Source organism: Podarcis erhardii (genome assembly GCF_964252035.2).
Source record: "Podarcis erhardii genome assembly, chromosome: 6".
NCBI classification, from domain to species: Eukaryota; Metazoa; Chordata; class Lepidosauria; order Squamata; family Lacertidae; genus Podarcis; species Podarcis erhardii.
In genome coordinates this window covers 56,764,624-56,785,947 of record NC_138510.1, presented here as the reverse complement: position 1 = coordinate 56,785,947, position 21,324 = coordinate 56,764,624, and the positions used below count along the sequence as shown (strand labels likewise).

The window sequence follows — 21,324 nt, the reverse complement described above, 5'->3', positions numbered from 1 at the left end:
ACTTCTCCCCATAGTAAACATTTATGTAAAGACAAAATAAAAAAAATCCTTCCAGTAGCACCTTAAAGACCAACTGAGTTAGTTCTAGGTATGAGCTTTCGTGTGCATGCACACTTCTTCAGATACATGTGTATCTGAAGAAGTGTGCATGCACACGAAAGCTCATACCTAGAACTAACTCAGTTGGTCTTTAAGGTGCTACTGGAAGGAATTTTTTTATTTTGTTTTGACCATGGCAGACCAACACGGCTACCTATCTGTAACTGGATTTATGTAAAGGTAAGGTAATAAATGAATGGGACGCAGGTGGCGCTGTGGTCTAAACCACAGAGCCTAGGGCTTGCCAGTCAGAAGGTCGGCGGTTTGAATCCCTGCGATGGAGTGAGCTCCCTTTGCTCGGTCCCTGCTTCTGCCAACCTAGCAGTTCAAAAGCACGTCAAAGTGCAAGTAGATAAATACCTTCCGGTGGGAAGGTAAACGGCATTTCCGTGTGCTGCTCTGGTTCGCCAGAAGCGGCTTAGTCATGGTGGCTACATCACCTGGAAGCTGTACGCTGGCTCCCTCAGCCAATAAAGCGAGGTGAGCACCGCAACCCCAGAGTCGTCCGTGACTGGACCTAATGGTCAGGGGTCCCTTCACCTTTACCTTTAAGGTAATAAATACTAGAAGGGAAATATTTTTTCTGTCCAATTTCTTCAAAGATAAATGTTAATAGATTTTTAAATTCTTGTTCTTGACGCACTCTAATCTGGGTAATTAAAACTGGTGGGTAGGTGTTCTTGATGTGTAGAGTGGATATAATATGAACAGGAATCATCCTGTAGAGTGGGAGATCAGCCAAGATTATTTTATGGTTCCTTCAAGCCATATCTATCATTTTCCCAAGGTAGATAACTTATGGGCAATGGTGCAAAGTTGAATGAATTATTTCTGGGGAGCAGATAAGCCCCACCCTGCAAAACTGAACCCAAGACACGGCACACATACACCATTTGAATTGCAATGCCCCTAAACTTGGGAGGGGGCAGCCCCCTTAAATATTTTATGGGGGGGAGGCGGAGGGACCTCATTCCCTAGAAGTTGGCTCCTGTTCTTATGGGTGTGAATAACTTGAACAGCATGTAGATTACAAACCCGTTGTATTTTCAATTGAACACTTCAGTTATTAGCAATTGGAACTACAAAATAAAATATGAGTGCTTATCACAATGTATGAGAATTTATTTTTAAGTACTGACCTGTAACACAGAAAGTGTCTGCACACACAAGAGTGCAGTTAAATAGAAGCAGTCCACCATCTTAGGAATGGTGTCAGTTCTTTCCCTTCTGTATACAGGTGAAAGATCTTTGCATACAATGGATAGCTGAAGAAGACAGAATTGGGATTCAATCGGGATTGGAGAACAGCATGGTGTCCTCCATATGTTGTTGAGGTCCAACTCCCTTGGCCCCAGACAGCATGTTCAGTGGACAGGGCTGATGAGTATTGTAGTCTAACAACATTGGCTGTCCATGAACTACTTCAAGGTGTTGTATGTGGAGCTGTCTTTGAAGCCTCTATGGAAATTCCAGTTACTTCAAAAGAGAGCTGCTAGACTGCTAAGTGGGATCGGTTGAAGGGAAAACAATCCTGTCATTTGTTAGCTGCTATGCTGGCTACTGATCTGTTTTCAGGCACTGTTCACAGTGCTTGTGCTTACCTTTTTTAAAAGCCTTAAGTGCCTTGGAAGTTGGGTGGATAAGGACCACCTTCCTCCTCATGAGCTTGGCTGAATGCTGTGAACCTCTTCAGAGGTCCTCCTTTGAGCCCTCACTCCCTGTTTATAGATAGGTGGTCCCTGGAGAGGGGACCTTCACAGTTGTGCAGGACTGTCTGGTGCTAAATTTTGTGTCTTTTGCCTGGCACTGAACAACCTTTTCATTTGCTCAAACCTTCCAACATTTCCCCCCTAAGCTGATGTCCCCCCCTTAGCTGGGGATATGAATTGCCACCTTAAATTTTGAGGAGGATGGTCAGTACCTACTACTAGAGTTGCCATATTTCAAAAAGTGAAAATCCGGACACAAAATTATTGAGCTATTTTTGACAAAGTTGTTGAGCTTTCTTTTTTTTTTGCAAAACGTCAAAATGAAGTTTTTGAGCTATTTTTAAGGAAATTCACCCAAAAACCCAATACTTCTGACATAGGTTGCCATACACCTGACATTTTTACCGATTTTTGGAAATTCCACCCAGACACTATTTATGATGGACGAATCCCGGATATATCCGGGAAATCCTGGATGTATAGCAGCCCTATGTACAACGCTACATAATAATGGGGAAAGTTATTCTGATAAAGTCATCATGGCAATTTGACATTGAAATCAGTGGTACTTACTTCGGAGTAGATATGTATAAGATTGAGCTGCACACGTTTTAGTGACTGTACACTTTAAAGTTTTTTTATTTCAGGCTTTTTATGAGACAGTTTAGAAAATCTCAAAGTTTAAAAATGTAAACAAGCAGAAACCCTTCTCATTTATCATACTAGCCAGATTTTCTGACTGATTGATGTTTGAGACTAATCTGCCATCTCCTGCTGCATTAGCTACAACAAACATTACATTTACATACCAAGCTCATATTTTGTTTTAGTGTAAATAAACTGTAATTATAGTAAATTTGGATGTCTGTTGACACGAGCTTGTATAAATCGGTATGTTTGCAATAGAAATGTTGATCATTATGTGTCATGATATTTTGTTAAAATTTAGATGTTTGAAGGGAAAAACGAATCAATATGAATAATGAATATTTTTTGTTCTGAAATTCATGAAGTGCCTTTGTGGAGCAGAACCTAGAATAATGGAGGTGGCAAGGCATTGCCCCAATCATGCTGATTCTGAAAACATTGTTTTATTTTCAGAGACAGATTTATCTACTAAATAGCCAAAATAATTGAGATTAGATGCTATTCCCAAGCACTGAAATAGGTGAGAATTTTCCAAAGTATATCATGAACATCTGGAACTATAACATCAATATCTAAATATGCAACCCTTGAAAATAATAATACTAATAAAAAGCCAACTTAGATTTTCTGTATGTATTCCAGTTTCCCCATAATCATGATCACGCAGAAAAATTCCCCTTTGTACAGTGAAAACCATAAAAGAACACACCTGAATCAAAACATACCGTATTTTTTGCTCTATAAGATGCACCAGACCATAAGACACACCTAGTTTTTGGATGAGGAAACAAGAAAAAAAATATTCTGAATCTCAGAAGCCAGAACAACAAGAGGGATCGCTGCGCAGCGAAAGCAGCGATCCCTCTTGCTGTTCTGGCTTCTGGGATAGCTGCACAGCCTGCATTCGCTCCATAAGACGCACACACATTTCCCCTTACTTTGTAGGAGGGAAATGAGTCTCAAAAAACACGGTAGTGATAATGTTGGCTTACCTGCTGCCCTCCCATTTATTGTTGGACTCCAACTCCCATTAGCCTTAACCCGCATAGCCAGGGATGATGGGTGTTATATTACATCTAAAGGTAAGCTACTTTAGCTGTAGGATAACCATGGAAAAATTAAACTGACTTACTGCTTTTTTTCTTATTTTTATCAGCAGCTGAAGCAAAATACTCTTGCTTTTTTGGGCTGTAAACCTACACCCACTTACTGTAAAGTGTAAGCTCCATTTAATTTGATGATATTTACAGCACAATCAGAATTACATAGTAATGTATGTAGTGACTGGTGTGTCAGGGAATGGGTGAGGCATTATGGAGATGGAGATTGAGTGAGCTGCTCTGGGCTTGAGGTGTACAGAAAAACAGATATATCTGTAATACTGTTACAGAGTCAGCAACAGACAGCCACTCTGTCCACAGAGATACCATACATCTTCGGGGGGAATGAGGCTTTATGCCCTCTCTGAAAAGTTTAAAGACCAGAGCAGCTCAGAACCCCCATGGGGAGATAATTCTGGAGCCTCAGATAAGTTACAGTAAAGGCCGCATTCTGAGGTGCAATGACCTCAACTTTGCATGTACAGACATATGATACAGGAAGTGTGCCCAATAACATAATAATAATAATAATAATAATAATAATAATAATAATAATAATAATTTATTTATACCCCACCCTCCCCAGCCAAGGCCGGGCTCAGAGCGGCTTACAAGCAATAATAAAAACAAGATGAATGATTACAAACTTAAAAACAAAAATAAAATACAACATTAAAATAATGGAACATTAAAATATTAAAATGTAGCCTCATCGCAGGAGGAGAAGGAAAAGAAAAAAGAAAAAAGAAAAAAAAGAGAGAGGGAGGGAGGGAATCAAATTGGCTCCAAGCCAAAGGCCAGGCGGAACAACTCTGTCTTACAGGCCCTGCAGAAAGAAATCAGATCCTACATAGGCAACAGTTAGGCTTCATCTCCTTATACCAGCCTATTAGATATGTGGGAGTCCCAAGCTCTGAAGGGCTTTAAAGATAAAAATCACACCTTGAATTGGTTCTGGAAAATAATTGGTAGCCAGTGCATTTGTTGGCTACATTGTATCCCAGCCTTTCTCACTTTGCTAAAAAAGAGTTTCTGTCCCTGTCTGGTACGAACAAAAATTTCCTTTCTGATGCTTCAAATGAAGTATTCCATTGGTTTTAGCCTTTTGTTAGGATTGTGGCAGAGAGACAGTCTCTCTGTGTCTGTGTCTGTCTCTCTCTCCTCTCCTCCATTGTCCAGGTTTCCAAGACAATGTCTCATATCTGCCATTTTACATTAATTGTATTGGTACAAATACTGCCATGTCTAGTTGGGTCTTAAGTGCCTGGCTTTTCCAGTGTCCATTGGGTCATACCTTGTTGTCTGAGAAGCTGAACACTTGAGTACTTCTCAAAATGTGGTTGCATGTGAATGAAGGGATGTTTACAGCTGTATCCTGCATTTCCGAAATCTTGTAGAATTCTTACTTTTAAAAATGTAATCTTGAGTCCTTTGGGCTGCAGCAGGTTTGGGCTGAGGCAACAAATGTTTATACCATATGTAAGTATCAAACTCTGGATATGTAACAGAGCCGTGCAGATATATGTGTAGCTATCAGTGGGGTGTTCATCAGTGTCTTAGAGCCATGTCTAGATATCAAAATGATGCTTGACAGCATTGGAATGGAAAGAGAAGTAGGGGAAAGAAAGGGGATCTGGATTCCTAAATTGAATAATCTAAGTAAAGAAACTGGCTCCCTGCTTTCCCAACAGGTGATCATATAAGCAGCAACGGATCTTTCCAGTATCTGTGGAACCAAGATGTAAAGATTTAGTGCTGAGAACTGTTCATGTAATTTATCCCTTGGCCATGTATAGCTTATTATTCAAAAAGGAGATCCTTATGGAAACCTGCTTTTACATGTGCATCATTTGTGTTGGATATGAGCAAAATAACTGTCAAAATAACAGATAAGAAATGAGTGGCATTTCCCAGAAAGTACTTCCCAATTTAAAATTGTGTACAATAAACCCATTCTACTAAGATGTACATTTTTGCTTCTTCCTTGCTATAATCAGGCAGAATAAATATATTAATTCTTAATATTGTTCTAAATACTTATAACAAATATATAGTACAAGCTGGTCAAGAAGTGGTTGCTGCTTTTTTTTTTTTTTGCCACTCTGAAAGTATTTTAATGGGTAGTTTTATTAGAGTTAAATCAGTGATGCTCACTATGCATTCATTAGGCAAGGCACTTCCTCTAATGCTGAGTTCTCACTTGGACAAATTACAGTATAATCTAATTTGTCCTCTAACCAGCATAATACATGTTGATTTAATTAATTAAAGAAAGACCAATTATTGTCTTGCTTTACACCAGCAGAGAATCCTGGTGAAGTTGGAGGATTTATTATGGTGAACTTCAAATACATTTTGCTGGTGGAACCACTGTGTACCACACTTTTCTATCCTATGCTTTAGTGTTAGAGAATGAGCCAGTTTCCCTTCAGGCTCTTGCAGTTGTCTCTTCCACCTCCAGACCTGCCACAAGGAGGTGGTCAGAAGCTTTTACTTTTTTGGGGGAGTAACTGCGGTTTAGTGTGTTGTCCAAAACCCCAAACAGTGGTTAATTGTAACTATGGTTAGTGGAAACAAGTCAGCTTCATAAACTGGGGCCTGAAGCTGGTTTGAATCTGTGCAAGGTGGTTCAAGACAATATGATTCACTCACCAGCATGTGTGGCCCGATCCTGAATGCTGCAGTCTTGCAGTCCATTGATGAATAAACACTTTTTGCCATTCTCATGTGCTTTATACCTGCCAAAAGGGGACATGCTGTCTAGCCCTGTAAGGAAAGAAAATGAGCCAAAGCAAGCATTAGATCAGGCATCCCCAAACTTGGCCCCCCAGATGTTTTGGGACTACAATTCCCATCATCCATGACCATTGGTCCTGTTAGCTAGGGATGATGGAGGTTGTAGTCCCAAAACATCTGGAGGGCCGAGTTTGGGGGTGCCTGCATTAGATACCTGCTGAAAATTTTTCTGTTTCGGCAAGCCAATCCGGACACATGATTTACTGTATTTTTCGCACCATAGGACTAAAGAAGCCCCCCCGCGACCCTCTCCCGGCTGGAGAGGTGACGCGCGGCTATGGCATGAGCCTCTTTAGCCATGTGTCACCTCTCCAGCCGGGAGAGCGCGTGCGGGGCAAAAGAAGCCCCCGCAACCCTCTCCCGGCTGGAGAGGTGACGCGCGGCTATGGCAGGATCCTCTTTAGCCGCGCGCCACCTCTCCAGCTGGGAGAGCGCACGAGGGACTAAAGAAGCCATAGCCCTGCGACCCTCTCCCAGCTGGAGAGGTGACGTGTGACTATGGCAGCAGCCTCTCCGCTGCGCCTTTCCGCTGCTCCCTGACCTGCTCTTTGGGGCTGGTGGGGGGCTTCCCCCGCCAGCCACAAAGAGCAGGTCGAAAGGAACCTGAAGCCTGGAGAGTGAGAGGGGTCGGTGTACACCGACCCCTCTCGCTCTCCAGGCTTCCAAGGTAGCCGCCTGAACGGCACCTTGTTTTAAAGCGGGAAAACAAGAGGGGGGAAATTCTCCCCCTCTCTGCGCAGCGCCTCCTGCCGCTTCGCTGAAGGGGCACTGGGCAGAGAGGCGGAGAATTTTTTTTTCTTGTTCTCCCCCCTCTAAAACAAGGTGTGTCCTATTGTCCGGTGCGTCCTATGGTGCGAAAAATACGGTATATGTGTTTTAAAAGTTTTATTGATTTTATCTTTGCTTTTAATGATGGTGGTCATGTATGGATCTTAGTTGTTTTATCTATAATTTGATTTTCTACACCATGTGGAGAGGTAGTTGTTTGTCTTTTGGATGAAGCATTTTATAAATGTTCTAAATATATAAATTAAGCACTGATAGTCCATACTCTGCCATGGGGTCTAGCTTCTGGTACAGATTAACCATGTCAATGGAAATGGACCATGTACATTTGGAACCATGTACATTTGGAAAATGGATAATGAAGATGCAGTAGTTGAGATAAAATTATAAGCCTGAAAAGAAACACCAAATTCATTTCGCCAATTAGCCTGCCTTGGTAAACATCTGCAGTAACTAGTAATCTATGAAAATGGGAATGGGATTTGGTCATTTGACAGTGTTTCTTGAGATTTACTAGTAAATGCAAGTATTTGTAACATTTCCCACTGGTAGTGTTAGAAACTGAGATATGAAAGGTAGGAGCTAAATGGCACCTTAAAAACCTACACAACAACTGAATGTCTAGGCACACTTTTTTATAGCAAGAATGCAAAGCTGAAAATGAATGATCTGCAGTTCATTTTTCACATGGTCTAACCCTTTCTCTGCCCACCCCCCAGTCTTCTTAAGAGGGTCTCTTCTCCAGTCTTCAGAGAATAGATGGAAGTGGAGACACAGAAAAAGACCCTCTTTTCCTTCCACTCTGCAGTTTTAATCTGAAATCTTAAGTGCAGTACTGCGCCCAGAGCTCAGAAACTGCTCACACTAATGAAATTCTCTGTCGCAAAATGTTCCTAGAACAATGGGAGTTTCGAACACTGCCCACTGGCGTCATGAAAAGTCTACTTTAGCAGTGATTGTTAACATCTGCCAAGTCTGCTGAAAAATATGGTCATGCATGCCCCCCCCCATGTGTGTGTTTGCATACCCACAGCCATTGGCTACAACTTGCTGTAAGGTAACATCAGAACACATTAAGATGATACATCATCTTATACAAAACTGCCAAAAAGGCAGTGCGCCAAAATTAGAAATAAAATAAAGTGTTTATATATGCATATATTTATTTTCTTTAATAAAAATTATGTGTGATCAGTTTATTTAGGCATTGTTTTGGAGGATATAGTTTTAACATATCAGTTTCAATAAATATATATGGTTAAATATAGCTGAACACTGTGGCAATAGCAGTTGAGTTGTGAAAATTCTAAGGAGTTAAAATGTAGCCTTAGGCGCTTCAGCCACCTTAGGAGAGAAGGAGTTAACAGGTTAGCCCCCTTGGTTATTTGCTGTATGCTTCCTTGCCTTTAAGAGTAAAAAAGAAAGCGATGATAACATTGTGCCTGGGCTTGTCTCTGCTGAGTTTAGGGTACTCCTGGGGTTTTCGCAGCTAAATGTAAAGCAAGCTAGAACATGCTCACTCCTGATTTTCTTGTTTTTCTTTCAACCCTTTCAGTGCCCTGCAGGAATCATTAAATCAAAACTTCATGCTGATCGTCACCCATCGAGAAGTCCAGCGGGAGTACAACCTCAACTTCTCAGGAAGCAGTACCATTCAGGAGGTGAGTTCTGTCTCACAGCTGAAGAATAAATGTAGCTCATTATAACTAATGTCAGCTTTGTTAAAGAGGGCTTATGTATTCAGGCTGCAGACTTCCTTTCGTGTTTCGTTATTAAGTTTTTAGCTTTTAATTAACTGGATGATGAAAGATTACTGTAGGTACATCAGATGGTGTGACCTACATATAAAATTTGCATTAATTTTAGCCCAAAGCAGTAGTGTATTTGTTCCATGTTGCATTTTAGTAGCAAAATGCATTGCCAGAGACGAACTAGTGTTGTCTAGTTAGGCTCCCCCTGCTTTCTTTTTTGATTATATATACTACTGTGTTTTCCTGTATATTCCTTGTGTCAAACACACTGCCATTGTGTTGTGTCATCTCGGCTCTGTGTGGAATGGCAGAGAAGTGGTGTCTTTTTAAAAATGATACCACTGTTATTCTGTAAAGCAGCCAGCAAGGGGTGATGTTGCAAAGAACAGTCCCTTGCTGATTGATCCTTGAAAGGCAGATATACTTCCGAAAATAGACATTGCCCTCTATTTTAAAAGTTGAAATCCCTGTCTGTTCCATAACATTGTATATTAAAATCAAATAACTTGCTTCGCTGTTTCTTGTGCTTATCACGACCCATTTGTAATGCATTATTCTATCCAGTTCAAAATCAAGTGTTTCTCTTGAATATTTTCTTGTGATATTAAGCCAAACACCTTTAAACGCAGATCACTTTGTATACATCAATGCCTTTCTGAAGGCATCAATGGGACAACTCTAAAGACTCTTCTATGTATGCACAGACCTCCATGCATGATGCTTGGACGTTAGCAGTTTTTCCACGGTTTCTTATTTTGAGTTGATTTTAGCACTAGTGCTTGTAATACTAAAAGCAAATCTCTGCTGTTTTAACATCAACTTTTTGACTCTCAGCAACTTTAAGAATGTAGGCAATCAAACCTTGTATGTGGAACTTTGTCAGTGCAGAATGCATTAATTAATATTGTTTTTAGCTTCAGTTAGAAGCAAGCAAGTTACAAATGAATAATCAAATTGGTTTTTATTGGCCTTGACGGACCCTACAATATCATGTAATAGGTCCGAATGCTTGTATCCTATCACATTGCCTTCAGTACATTGTAGCAACTGCTTCTGATGAACAGTGGCCTTACAAATAAACTAAATTTGGGATTCCAGTGAATTAGGAAAACAATTAGATTAGATCTGTTGTGATTGTTGTCCTCCTCTGATAATTGTAGCATTGTCTGACAATTCCTACATGCCAAATGAAATTGTTCAGTGCTAACAAGGATTAATACGTGGGGTCTTTAAGATGAAATCCCCAAATCTACTGTCTGTTAAGATCACATTAATTTCAGCAGAATGTGTGATGGGTGCAAGAATCAGGTTCTAGATCTGACTTGATCATATTTTATTTGACCAGTTGAGGATTTTCACATTAGTTGGGGAGTGCCTCATTGAATAAAGCAGCATTCATACAGATATAGGTTTTGCCCATAAGAAGCCAAGTAAAGGTTAGGAATTAATTGATGTACTGCAAAAAATAGCAGTATGATGCTCAGAGGCATTTGCCCCTTTTTGGAAAACACCCCATCCCAGTGCTGCATACTAAACTGCTTCCTATAGTGAAGAATCTCAGAAAGCAATTTGTGTTGTGGGCTGTTTTCTGTTTTCCTTTTCTTTTTAATGAACATCGTGGTTGTGTGCAAAAGAGATCTAAACTGTAGACTTCTATTTTGCATTTCAGCTCAAAAATTTGAATTAACGTTTTGCGCATTAGCAGTTAAACAGAATCAGTTGCCTTCTGTGAAAGGAAGTGTTAATTATTTAAAACATTATTATCTGAAGTTGTTACGGGTAAATTTGTCATTTCTTCTGTTTCCATTCAAATGTGGGTTTTTAAAAAATATCACAAGTTTACATATACTTTGTTATACGGCAGTAATTGAACATGTGCAAGTTGCAGTTGTCGGCCACCAGAGGGCAGGAAGGACTATTCAATTATTCTCTAAAAATGCTATCCCGTGTTTTCAAATTAGCTTCCCGTATATTAACAAAAAGGAGTATAATGGCTGAGTTATTGTTTGATTTTCAGATAATTGGCATATTGCGTGAAGGAGACTTAATTTCACCCTTTAAAATTAAACAGGGAGATTTAAAAAGACATAAAATATTCATTAATGTTCAGTGATTATAAAGCAGTGGCATATATTTATTTTACCTTTATTACTGTTTCGATGGGAAAATACTGCAAATATTTCAGAAATCGAGTTGGCCATACTGACAAGTTGAAATGTTTAAGCAGTGTTAATGCAATCTACTCACACCTGATATCCTATGCAGAAAGATTCAAAATGTCTACATCAATTATTAAAGGAAATACTTAACATTCTAGGAATGTTTCAGGCCTCAAGACAACTATTGGATGCAACTGTCTCTCCAGACTCAGTTACTTGGAATATTTAGGAGTATTTTAATGCCTGAATGACTGGCAAGCAATACTTTTTAAATTTATTTTTCCATACTAAGTAGGGTCATGAATATTTTTGTAGTGAGCTAATGATAAATCTGTTAGATTGGTAGACATGAATTTATATTCCTCCCCTAGTTTCAGGCACTTTGATTTCCTTTTGGAATGCACATTGAAGAGTGATAAAGAAACAAATGAATTGAAATTGAAATCCTGGTAAGAGAGTGGCTAAAAAAAATTAAGAAACATTTGCATGAGAGTTCCTTCTGCTCCCAGTTTGGCACTATGGTTCAAGAGAAAGAGTCTGTTTTTAAGAATGAGTGTGATGCAAGGTGACACTATGGTAACTTTATGCACTGGTAGACTGCAGAGCCTATGCTGGTCCTGAATTTAGGTATGAGACCAGCCTAGCTGAAAATTAAAGTCTTATGTTAACTGGAGGTCTTTTAACTGTGCATTCTTGCTGCATAGACACAGTCTTAGAATATAGATGGGGTTGACAAAAACACATGTTTTATTTGGGTTGTCTTCTCCCAGTAAATTTCAGAATGGCAAGATGTAGTGTGTGTTAAATGGTTTTATATCTCCCTCCTTTGATAAAAGATTTAATTAGCAGTTCATGGTGCTCAAATGAAACATCAGTTAATGCAGGATCTCTAAAACTGGGACTGTAGGGAACTGTCTTACATCGTGTCAGACCATTGGTCCATCTAAGTTAGTATTGTCTACACTAGCTGGTAGCAGCTGTCCAGGGGTTCAGGTGGGGGCCTTTCCCAGCCCTTCTTGGAAATGTCAGGGATTGGACCTGGGATCTTCTGCACGCAGAGGAGATGCTCTGCCTCAGAGCTGTGGAAAAGGAAGTGGGCGAGAGAGTAGGAGTCAAAATTTGGAAACAATCTTTGTCACAAGTTTCAGATTTATTTATTTATTTAGGGTGAAACTATGGGAGGATGATGAAATGCGTATCTATTTGTAATTTATGAGTTCTATGTTTCCATTTCATAAGTGTGTTTTTTAAAATCCTTAACACTTGCAGCAGGATAGATACATGATTTAAGTTTCGGCATATAAACATGTTAGTGTTGCAGTAGCGCATAGGCAGCCGCTCTCTCCATCCCTTGTAACAAAGCACAAGGTAACACTTGAATCACTGCTATATGTCTGGCACTCTTGCTATATGGCAGAAGATAGAATGGGGCATAGGAATTACCACCATAGAAGGATATATTGGTACAACTGTGTAGACTAGAGCACTATACTTTGATAACACGTGGGAGTTATCACCATTTCCTATCAGAGTAAAATTTCATGAAACAAAGTTGTGATGTTCAGTGTATTTTCTCTTCAGAAGCTCCAAACAGTGAACCTGCTTCCTTGGTGGTGATGGTTTGTTTTTTAAATAACAAATATGCATACTGGGTATCATAATGGGATTTCTCTAAAACTAAATTAATTGTTTTATATGAATATATCACATTGACTTTCTGGAACAGGATTAAAACTCAAAGCAGCAATACTTAAAAACATGTCAAAAGAGAAGTTCTGATTTATGTCAAATTGGAGCATCTTTTTCTTTCAAGTTATTTTAGCCTCCGAATATTAAGGGAAACAATAGTAAGGGGAACAAGCATATAGAAATCAGTTTAATTCATTTTAAAAGTGTTTCAGCTTGTGATTTCCAGCTGCTTTTAAGAATTAAGAATGTAAACTGCAGTTTAGCTAGATAATCTGAAAGTCTGATGTCCATGAAACATACACTAGGGCTTGAGAAAGAGATGTCATACCCAGTAGCAGCTGGTCCAAATCTAGGATGGAATATAGAAAAAGGAAAGTCTTAAGATGAACCATTCTAAGTCAGGTCATCAGGGGCAACTTCAAGTGTAAATATAAGAGAAAGGCCTATAGTATATAAGTTATCCAATCTACTACTTGTTCCTGACTTGTGGAGGGATTTGGAACTCTTTTCAGGCTGCTCAAAGAGGATTGATAGGATAAGAGAACAAAAAATGTGCAGGAGAGAGAATACTCACATCTCTGGATCATTACCTGTTACAAAAGGGGATTTGAGCAGATTCGAAGGGATTGTCTAGACTAGGGATGGCATTCAACCAAATTTTACTCAAGAGTACACCCACTGAAATTAATGAGCAGGATTGTGTTAGAGCCATTAATTTTAATGGGTCCACTGTGAGTAAAACTTAGTTGAATAATGCCCTGAAGTGAACAACATGGTTCTCTCCAGATGTTGGGGTACAACTCCCAGCCAGCATGGCCAGTGGTCAGGGATGATCATAAATGTAATCCAGCAACATCAGTGTTGCCTTTTGTTGGCCTAGATCACATTATAGACCATAATGTCAGGAAAGGCTTTGCTGGATCAAACTGAAGCCCATTTAATTGAGCATCCTCCTCTCTCAGTAGCCAATCAGATGCTTAGGGGACACCACAAGCAGGGACTGAGTTAAGCAGTCTTATCCCCAGTTGTGCCCCCCCCCCCCAGCAACTTGTATTCAGAAGCATGCCATCTATGATCCTGGCAGTAGGGGACAACCATTATGGTTAGTAGCTGAATCTTCCGCAAATATTTCTAAACACCTTTTAAAGTCAGCCAAGTTGAGTGACTACATCCCATGGTGGCAAATTCCACAGTACTTCATTTTGTGTGTCTTGAATCTTCCAATATTCCTTTTTTCCATGCCATGCATAATATTATACCTGCCTATCATGTCATCCCCCACCTTACTCCACTTTTTCTAAACTAAAAATCCCATATTTTGGTCACCCTTTTTCTGCACCTTTTCCAGCTTTACAATATTCTTTTTAAAGTAAGGTGAGAAGAACTGTACACGCCAGAATTGCCACACCATGGATTTGTATAACAGCATTATGATATTGCCAGTTTTGTTTTCAATCCCTTTCTAAAGATCCCTAACATGGACTTGGCCTTTTTCACAGCTGCTACACACTGGGTTGACATTTTCATCAAGATATCTACCATGACTCCAATCATTCTTTCCTGGTCAGTAACTGCCAGTTCAGACCCTACTAGTTTTTTATGCAAAGCTAGGATTCCCCCTTGCTTAGATTGATTTTCATTTACCATTTTAATGCCCATTTGATAAGTTTGGAAAGATCCTTTTGGAGCTCTCACAAATCCCCCTTTTACAGATAGGTAGCCGTGTTGGTCTGCCATGGTCAAAACAAAATAAAAAAATTCCTTCCAGTAGCACCTTAAAGACCAACTGAGTTAGTTCTAGGTATGAGCTTTCGTGTGCATGTATCTGAAGAAGTGTGCATGCACACGAAAGCTCATACCTAGAACTAACTCAGTTGGTCTTTAAGGTGCTACTGGAAGAAATCCCCCTTTGTTTTTTACCACCCTGAACAATTTGGCATCACCAGCAAACTTGGTGATCTTCCTGCTCGGCCGTAACTCCAGAACTTTTATGAACAAGTTTAAAAGCACGGGTCCCAGTATGTTTCCTTGTGAGACCCGATTTGTTACATGGTTTTGTTGGGAAATTGTCCATTTATTCTCATTATCTGTTTCATGTTCTTTAACTAGTTACTGCACCTTTAGAGCAACAGGACTGATAGGTCTCTTTTATATCATCTCATCATCTTATATCATAGTGCATTTGGAGGGCTTCTTAGGCTCCTCACCTAAGGTTGAGAGGGAGTTATTTAAGAGGCAAAGACTCAGAAAAAAACTGTGGTAGCTGATTTGGTTTCAGATTGTTTCTTCTAGCTGCTTTCCAGGTGGGCTAGAACACTAAAGCTGATGGAGGACTTGACTTGGGGAAGAAGGTGCATTAGGCTTCCAGTTTTTACACCATGTCAGCCTATTTCTTATATCAAGAACTGTTTATTTCATAAAATTTATATAGCCCTTGATTTTTTTTAAACCCTCAAAGCAATTTCCAGAGAGAATAAAGCAATACAATTATCAGTAAAAAGAACAAAAACAGCACCCATAAAACAACTCTGTAAATCATTCAAAACTATTTCACTAGCTGCTAAGTTTGGGGTATAGGGGATTCCCAAAATTACATCTTTAACAGGATAAGAGGGGCAGGTTCATGGTGTTACTAAGTTTCAAGAATAATGGGATTCATTAATTTTTCACAGTGATCCAACATCTGCTTCACAAAAGGGGCAATCAAGCCAATCTTGGTTTTACAGATAGGTCTTCATATTTGAAGTGATGCTGATAAGGTGGGATGTGCAAGTCATATTTAGATCTCAAAAGTCAGTTGAAGCATTTCTAGATGATGATACTTCATTGTGGTGGCCATGTAAATAATACTTTCCCATTCTGATTTGATAGGTATTGTCTCAGGTTTGTGTATGGCCACAGGCACTTCTAGTATAGAAAGGATGTAAAGGTTTACCTGTCCATATCCAGTATATTAAGAAATGTTTTATTTATTTGCCTTAATGGATTATTTAGAATATTAATGGCCATCATTCCCTAACCAGCATCTTAGTCATACCTTTTTGATAAAATAGGGTAGAAAAGCAGTTCAGGTCTCCCTCACCCGCCTCAAAACCCACAAATTTTCAGCTAAAGAAAGAATTACCTGATAAGAAGTTTGTGCATAGAATTCCAGAGAATGGTTGTCCTGTCCAACCACTTTGATAAGTCTTCATATGGCTTGGAACAGTTCCTTTGTAGTAGTGGCCCTGAGGCTGTAGGGCAGGGATGGAGAACCTATCATTCCTGACTCCTGACTATTGGCCATGCTGGCTGGGGTTGATGACTTGGAGCCAAACAGGATCTGGAGGACTATGGTTTCCCTTTTTCAACTGTAGGATGACTTCTCTGTTTGACTTTTGAGCTATCCAGTTAGGCTATGAATTGAGCTGGGACAATTAGAAATCAGTAGATACTTTTTGTTCTATCTTTAAGTAACACCAAATTGTATCTTTAGACAATTATTATTCATACTTACTGTATGGCGTGCCTTTCACCAAATGGCCCTAGGGTGGGTTTTCTGGGGGGACAGAATTAAAATAAGCATAGTGTACAATTATAATCCTAAAATCAAACTATAAAAATAATTAATAGAGGAATAACAAAATAGCAGTACAGAGCAACCAGCAGTGCAGAAGAACATAAGGCACTCACTCAACCAAAAGAGTAAAGAGATGCATCTTGATGAGTTGTCAAAAGCATACAGTGATGGTGCAGTGTGCACCTTATAGGGTAGGTCCTTCTACAGTCTGGGGGGCACCACAAAGAAGGACCCCCCCACACCACTCAAACCACAGAAGGTTCAACCTCCCTTGCTGATCTTAGCACCGAGGCTGGTTATGGGAGGAGGCACTCCTTCATATAATTGCACCTAAGTTGTTTATGTCAAATTTAATACTTTAAATTGCACCTCTTAGTGAATTGACAACTGGTGCAAATCTTTGGAAGCTGCATTTGCACTAGTTGCAGCTTCCAAACAGTCTTCAAGGGCAGCTCCACATAGAGCGCATTGCAGTAGTCCCATCTGGAAGTTACCAGAGCATGGATCACTGTGGCCAAGCCGTCTTAAGTTCTTGAGTTTCTGGGATTCTTGAGTTTCTGGGAAAGCAAGCTATAAATGATTCAAACAAATCAATAAACTCAAACAGATCAGTCTACAGCAAGTTCTAAGTAGCTACTGTAGGTTAGAGTCAGGTACTGCAGAACTGAAAGTGCTCCCAGGAATGACAAGTGTTGGTCTAACAAAGCCCAAAGCCTAGTGAGCTTTTATATCCTCAAGCAAGGTTTCCCATCTGTAGGGAATTTGTCAATGCAACCATTGAATGGCATGGTTTCCCATCTGTAGGGAATTTGTCAATGCAGCCATTTAATGGCATTGGATTTTACCTTCTTCCAAAGGGACCCTACGGAGAATAAATTGTTTAGGGTGATGCAAAGCGACTCCTTACTAAAAAGTTTTGATCTTCTACATTAATAAGTCTGGTAACTCAATGTCTTTTCTTAAAGACATATTTTAAGATATTTTCCAGCAGATTCAAGAGCTATGAGAGTTTGAGTGCAGGCTCAAGATATTTAGATGAGGATTCACTGTCAGAGAACATGGGGGCTGCATCTGAATTACAGCGTTTGACATGGTGCAACACATGATGGAACATCAACAAATTGTTGAAGTGTATAAGAAGATCAGACCAAGTGGGTGGGTGTGAAGGGGGAAAATGGTGATGGTATGCTGTATGCCACCTTGCTCAATGTTTCAGACCAATAGGAGGTTGCAGAATGGGGAAGCTATGGTTAAGTATCAAATTCAGGTTTGTTTTGCTACTGATGAAATGGGAAGAGTGAAGTGGCAGAAAAGGGGCTGCCTGCATGTAGGTCCATGCTGCATGTGGTGCATAACCTGGATTATTAAACTTTGTTTTCATGTGACCATTGTGAGTAAAGAACTGGAGGATGGTAGAAATTCTGGATTAACTGGGTATTGCGTTATGTGTTACACTCACGGATATAGTATCTTTTTTATTTGGCCACCAACCTACCTGCCACTTATTATCCTGTATCAATCTAGTAAATTTACATGACATCATTGACTCTTAACAGGTGGGGGGGGGTGGTAAAAGAGAATAACAATATGATTATTTGAGACTTATGAAAAACGAATGTCTTAAAGTGGTATTGACAAAGTTCCATAAACTACATCAGAAACCATAGATACATTGTTTGTGGTACAGAGTGTTTTTGTTTTGTTTTTTGTATATTTGGATTTTTTGTGTGTGCAGTCCTTCCTGTATAAAGGAATGCTGCTCCTAAAGGATCTCCTAACTATCAAGGGGTGGTAGCTCTGGTGGGAAGATGGTAGCTGGAACCCCCTGTGCCTACATGGATGATAGCTAATAATTTTATTGGATCCCTGCCATTGACTGGAGCTTCTGTAGATCAGAGATCATTTTTGTTTGGTTTCGTTGATCTGAACTGTGCTAGGATGTCAGTATAAAATAGTTCTTATGAAATAACATTCAATGGCAGAAAATGATTTGTATTGGTTTGTAGAAACTGCGTCAGACCTTGAACTTTATTTTTTTCATGTTCTTTTGCCATATTTGTAGAAAATATAGATATTAGCAATAAGCCAATCAATGTATTGAAAAGTAGACCTAATCTGCACACAAAGTAATTGGAAGAATATCTGGGGTTTCGACATTCAACTTACCCAGGTAAGGGTAAGTAAGGCTCCTTAACAGCAAAGACTCTGTGCCAACTCCAAATCTACATAGGTGCTCACACCCACCAGCCAGCACTGCATGTGGGTACCCTAATAAGATACCGGTTTACTCAGCAGAGAGGAAAGAATTTACAAGACTAAGTCTAGTCTCTCACCATGCCAAACAGCTGGTCAGCACTATTTATAGTAACCAAATGGGGCTTACATGCAGTATCCTGGTGCTGAATCTGGCAGGGTAATTACATTAAAAGGAGTTGGTTTGTGCCTATTTCCCATTCAGCTAGGTTCTGTGTGCAAAGAGTTGCTTCAACAAGTATATGACAACACCCACCCTTGGACATAGGGGCATAAAACAATATTAAAAAATATAGTTTTGTATATTGCCTTTTTAAAATTTACCAGTAATAAGTCTTTGTGTTCCATGACTGTATCCAAAAAGAAAGGAAAAATTTGTGGTTTTTTCTTTGAACAGCAGAACCCTCCTTCCCCCAATATTGCCATACCACAAATCGATTTTGGAAATCTGTCAGAATGTTATTCAGCTAAGTTTTATTCAGTCGGCCCACTAAAATTAATGAAGATGACTAAGTTATGGACATAAATCTCAGTAGTTCTACTCTTGAGTAAAACTTAGTTGAATGTCACTCTTTAGTTTCCAAAGCTGGTTACCATTTGACATGGGATATGCTCTTCAAGAGAGACAAAGTGTATAAACTTTATTGACTTTATTGAATCACCTTTATGATTGTTTAATCCTGGCCCTTAGTTGTACCACTTGGATGGAACATTAATTTTTAATCAAAAAATATTTTAAAACAGATGAATAAATTTTCTTTTTACTTCTTTTTCGCTTTAGGAAAGCTAAACTTGTAGAACTGAGTATTTTCAGCGAAAGGAGTAGATTGTAGGACGGTTTTGAAATATTATGCCTATATCATCAAGTAATACCCAAGGCACACATTTTAAGAATTCCTAACTGTACTCTTGAAATACAGTGTGAGAATTAGCAAATCGTTTCAACATGATAAGTTGTGCTTTTCAAAGATCAATTCAATTCATGCTAAAAAGGGAACATAACAGGCTGTGAACATGGCCCTGAGTCATCTTACTCTTCAACAACTGCGTGTGAACGAGAATATATTAGTAAATGTATTTTGTAGACCAGTAGCACATTGCACAGCAGGTAAGAAAAGAGACCTTGCAGGTAATGAACCCACTATGTGTATCTGTTTGGATGGGACAGATCTGAGATGCTTAGAATATACTAATGTCTGGGTGTAGTTTGGCGTGTTAAAGGTATAGGTATATCTGTGCAGCCATGAATCCTTATGGACTTTTTAATACATAACTGAAACAATGAAGCTGATATAACGAAAGGCATTAAAAAACAACCACACTTCTAATTATTAGATAAAGCATTGTGTTGCTAGAATATATTTCATAACCTGTAATTCGTGTTGCTGATTACTTCATAAGGCGTAGCTTTTAAATAAACCATTTTCAGTTATCAGAAACTAATAAACCAAGACATATTTATATGCAAGAAAAGGCAGAGAGTAAATAATTGCACTGGTGACCAATACTGTAATAATCCTGTTTTACAATATGCACTTGACAGGTTGTAATAGTGCTAATTGAAGAGACTAATTCACACTTGCTTCATTCTATTCAAAGGCAAAATCAGCAGCTTGTTTTGCTTTTGACCAGATGGTCCTGATGAACACCTACTGTGCACTTTAAGTGCTTTACTAGAATTACAAAGGCTGGGGGGCTGCGTCCAACTCGGAATGATTTGAGAAGAAGAGGGGGAGAAACCCCTTCAGTGCTCAATGGATTTGGTGCAACTAAATTAATTCTAGTGGGCCCATTACACATTGAGCCCCTTTTCAAAGTCCTGAGCCTCCTCGTTTGTTCTGTAGCAACGAGAAAGTGAAAGGCAGATTACTGCAAACAGAAATAAAAAAAACTGCTCTGAAAGGGAGAAAAGAGGCCTTGAAGCCTTTTCATATCATTTTGGGTTTTTCAAGTGCGTTATTTTTGGGGAGGGTGGATGTCTGAAAAGCCAATTGGGTTTTTTTTGTTTTAAAGTGCGCTATTTAAGTACCATGAATATAAAAGCAAGAGCAACAGTTGACTGAGTTTACTGTGGTAAAGCTTTGTGTCCCAAGGATGAATCAAATTCATTATAGTCGGCTCTTTGTATTTTAATATGAATGTGAGGTTAGTTTCACAAGACTGTGTCTGTTTAGGATAATTATAATTTAATATTTTCCTTTTTTTGGTAAAATTAGCACAGTAGAGGTCTGAAATTCCAACCAGAAGCCAGTTTTATTATTATTAATAATCATCATCATAATTTTTTTTAAAAAAGAAATCAGACTTTTAAGTATCTGGAGAGTTTAAAACTCAAAAGGATGCTAATTTCCAATGAAAAGAGAGGCTTTTTCCAATTGCATTGAAGCAGAGATTATTATAACTAATTAGAAGTCACACATCTGTTAGTCTTTGGTTTGTGAGCACTTGTGTATGGCTCCATGTATGTATATGTGTATGTGTGTGCATGGAGAAAGTTATATATGTTGAGAGAGAGAGAGAGAGAGAGAGATGCACAAATTCCTGTTTTTCGTAGTCCAAATCATACATGTTTATGTATAAATGGCCATGTTATTTAATGTTAGAAATACATAGTCAGGGATGTTGTTTTTGGACATATTAAAAAATCATTGATATATGCTTTTTTATAATAAAAAAAAACCTGCAACTCGGTCTTCAAGGCTCCTAACTTGGGCCCTAAGTTTGCTAATCTCTTTACAGAGAACTGTAATAAAAAAATGTAAGCCAGTATTGCGA

At 39.1% G+C, this 21,324-nt stretch overlaps 1 protein-coding gene across 1 annotated transcript in view; it reads left to right on the top strand.

The window, feature by feature from the left end:
* Positions 1–21,324, top strand: part of FAF1 (Fas associated factor 1) — a 171,325-nt gene that overhangs the window by 35,893 nt on the left and 114,108 nt on the right. Inside the window, exon 7 of the mRNA XM_081868243.1 lies at positions 8,694–8,799. Coding sequence (XP_081724369.1) covers positions 8,694–8,799 — 106 coding nt within the window. The remainder of the gene's footprint in view (positions 1–8,693; positions 8,800–21,324) is intronic.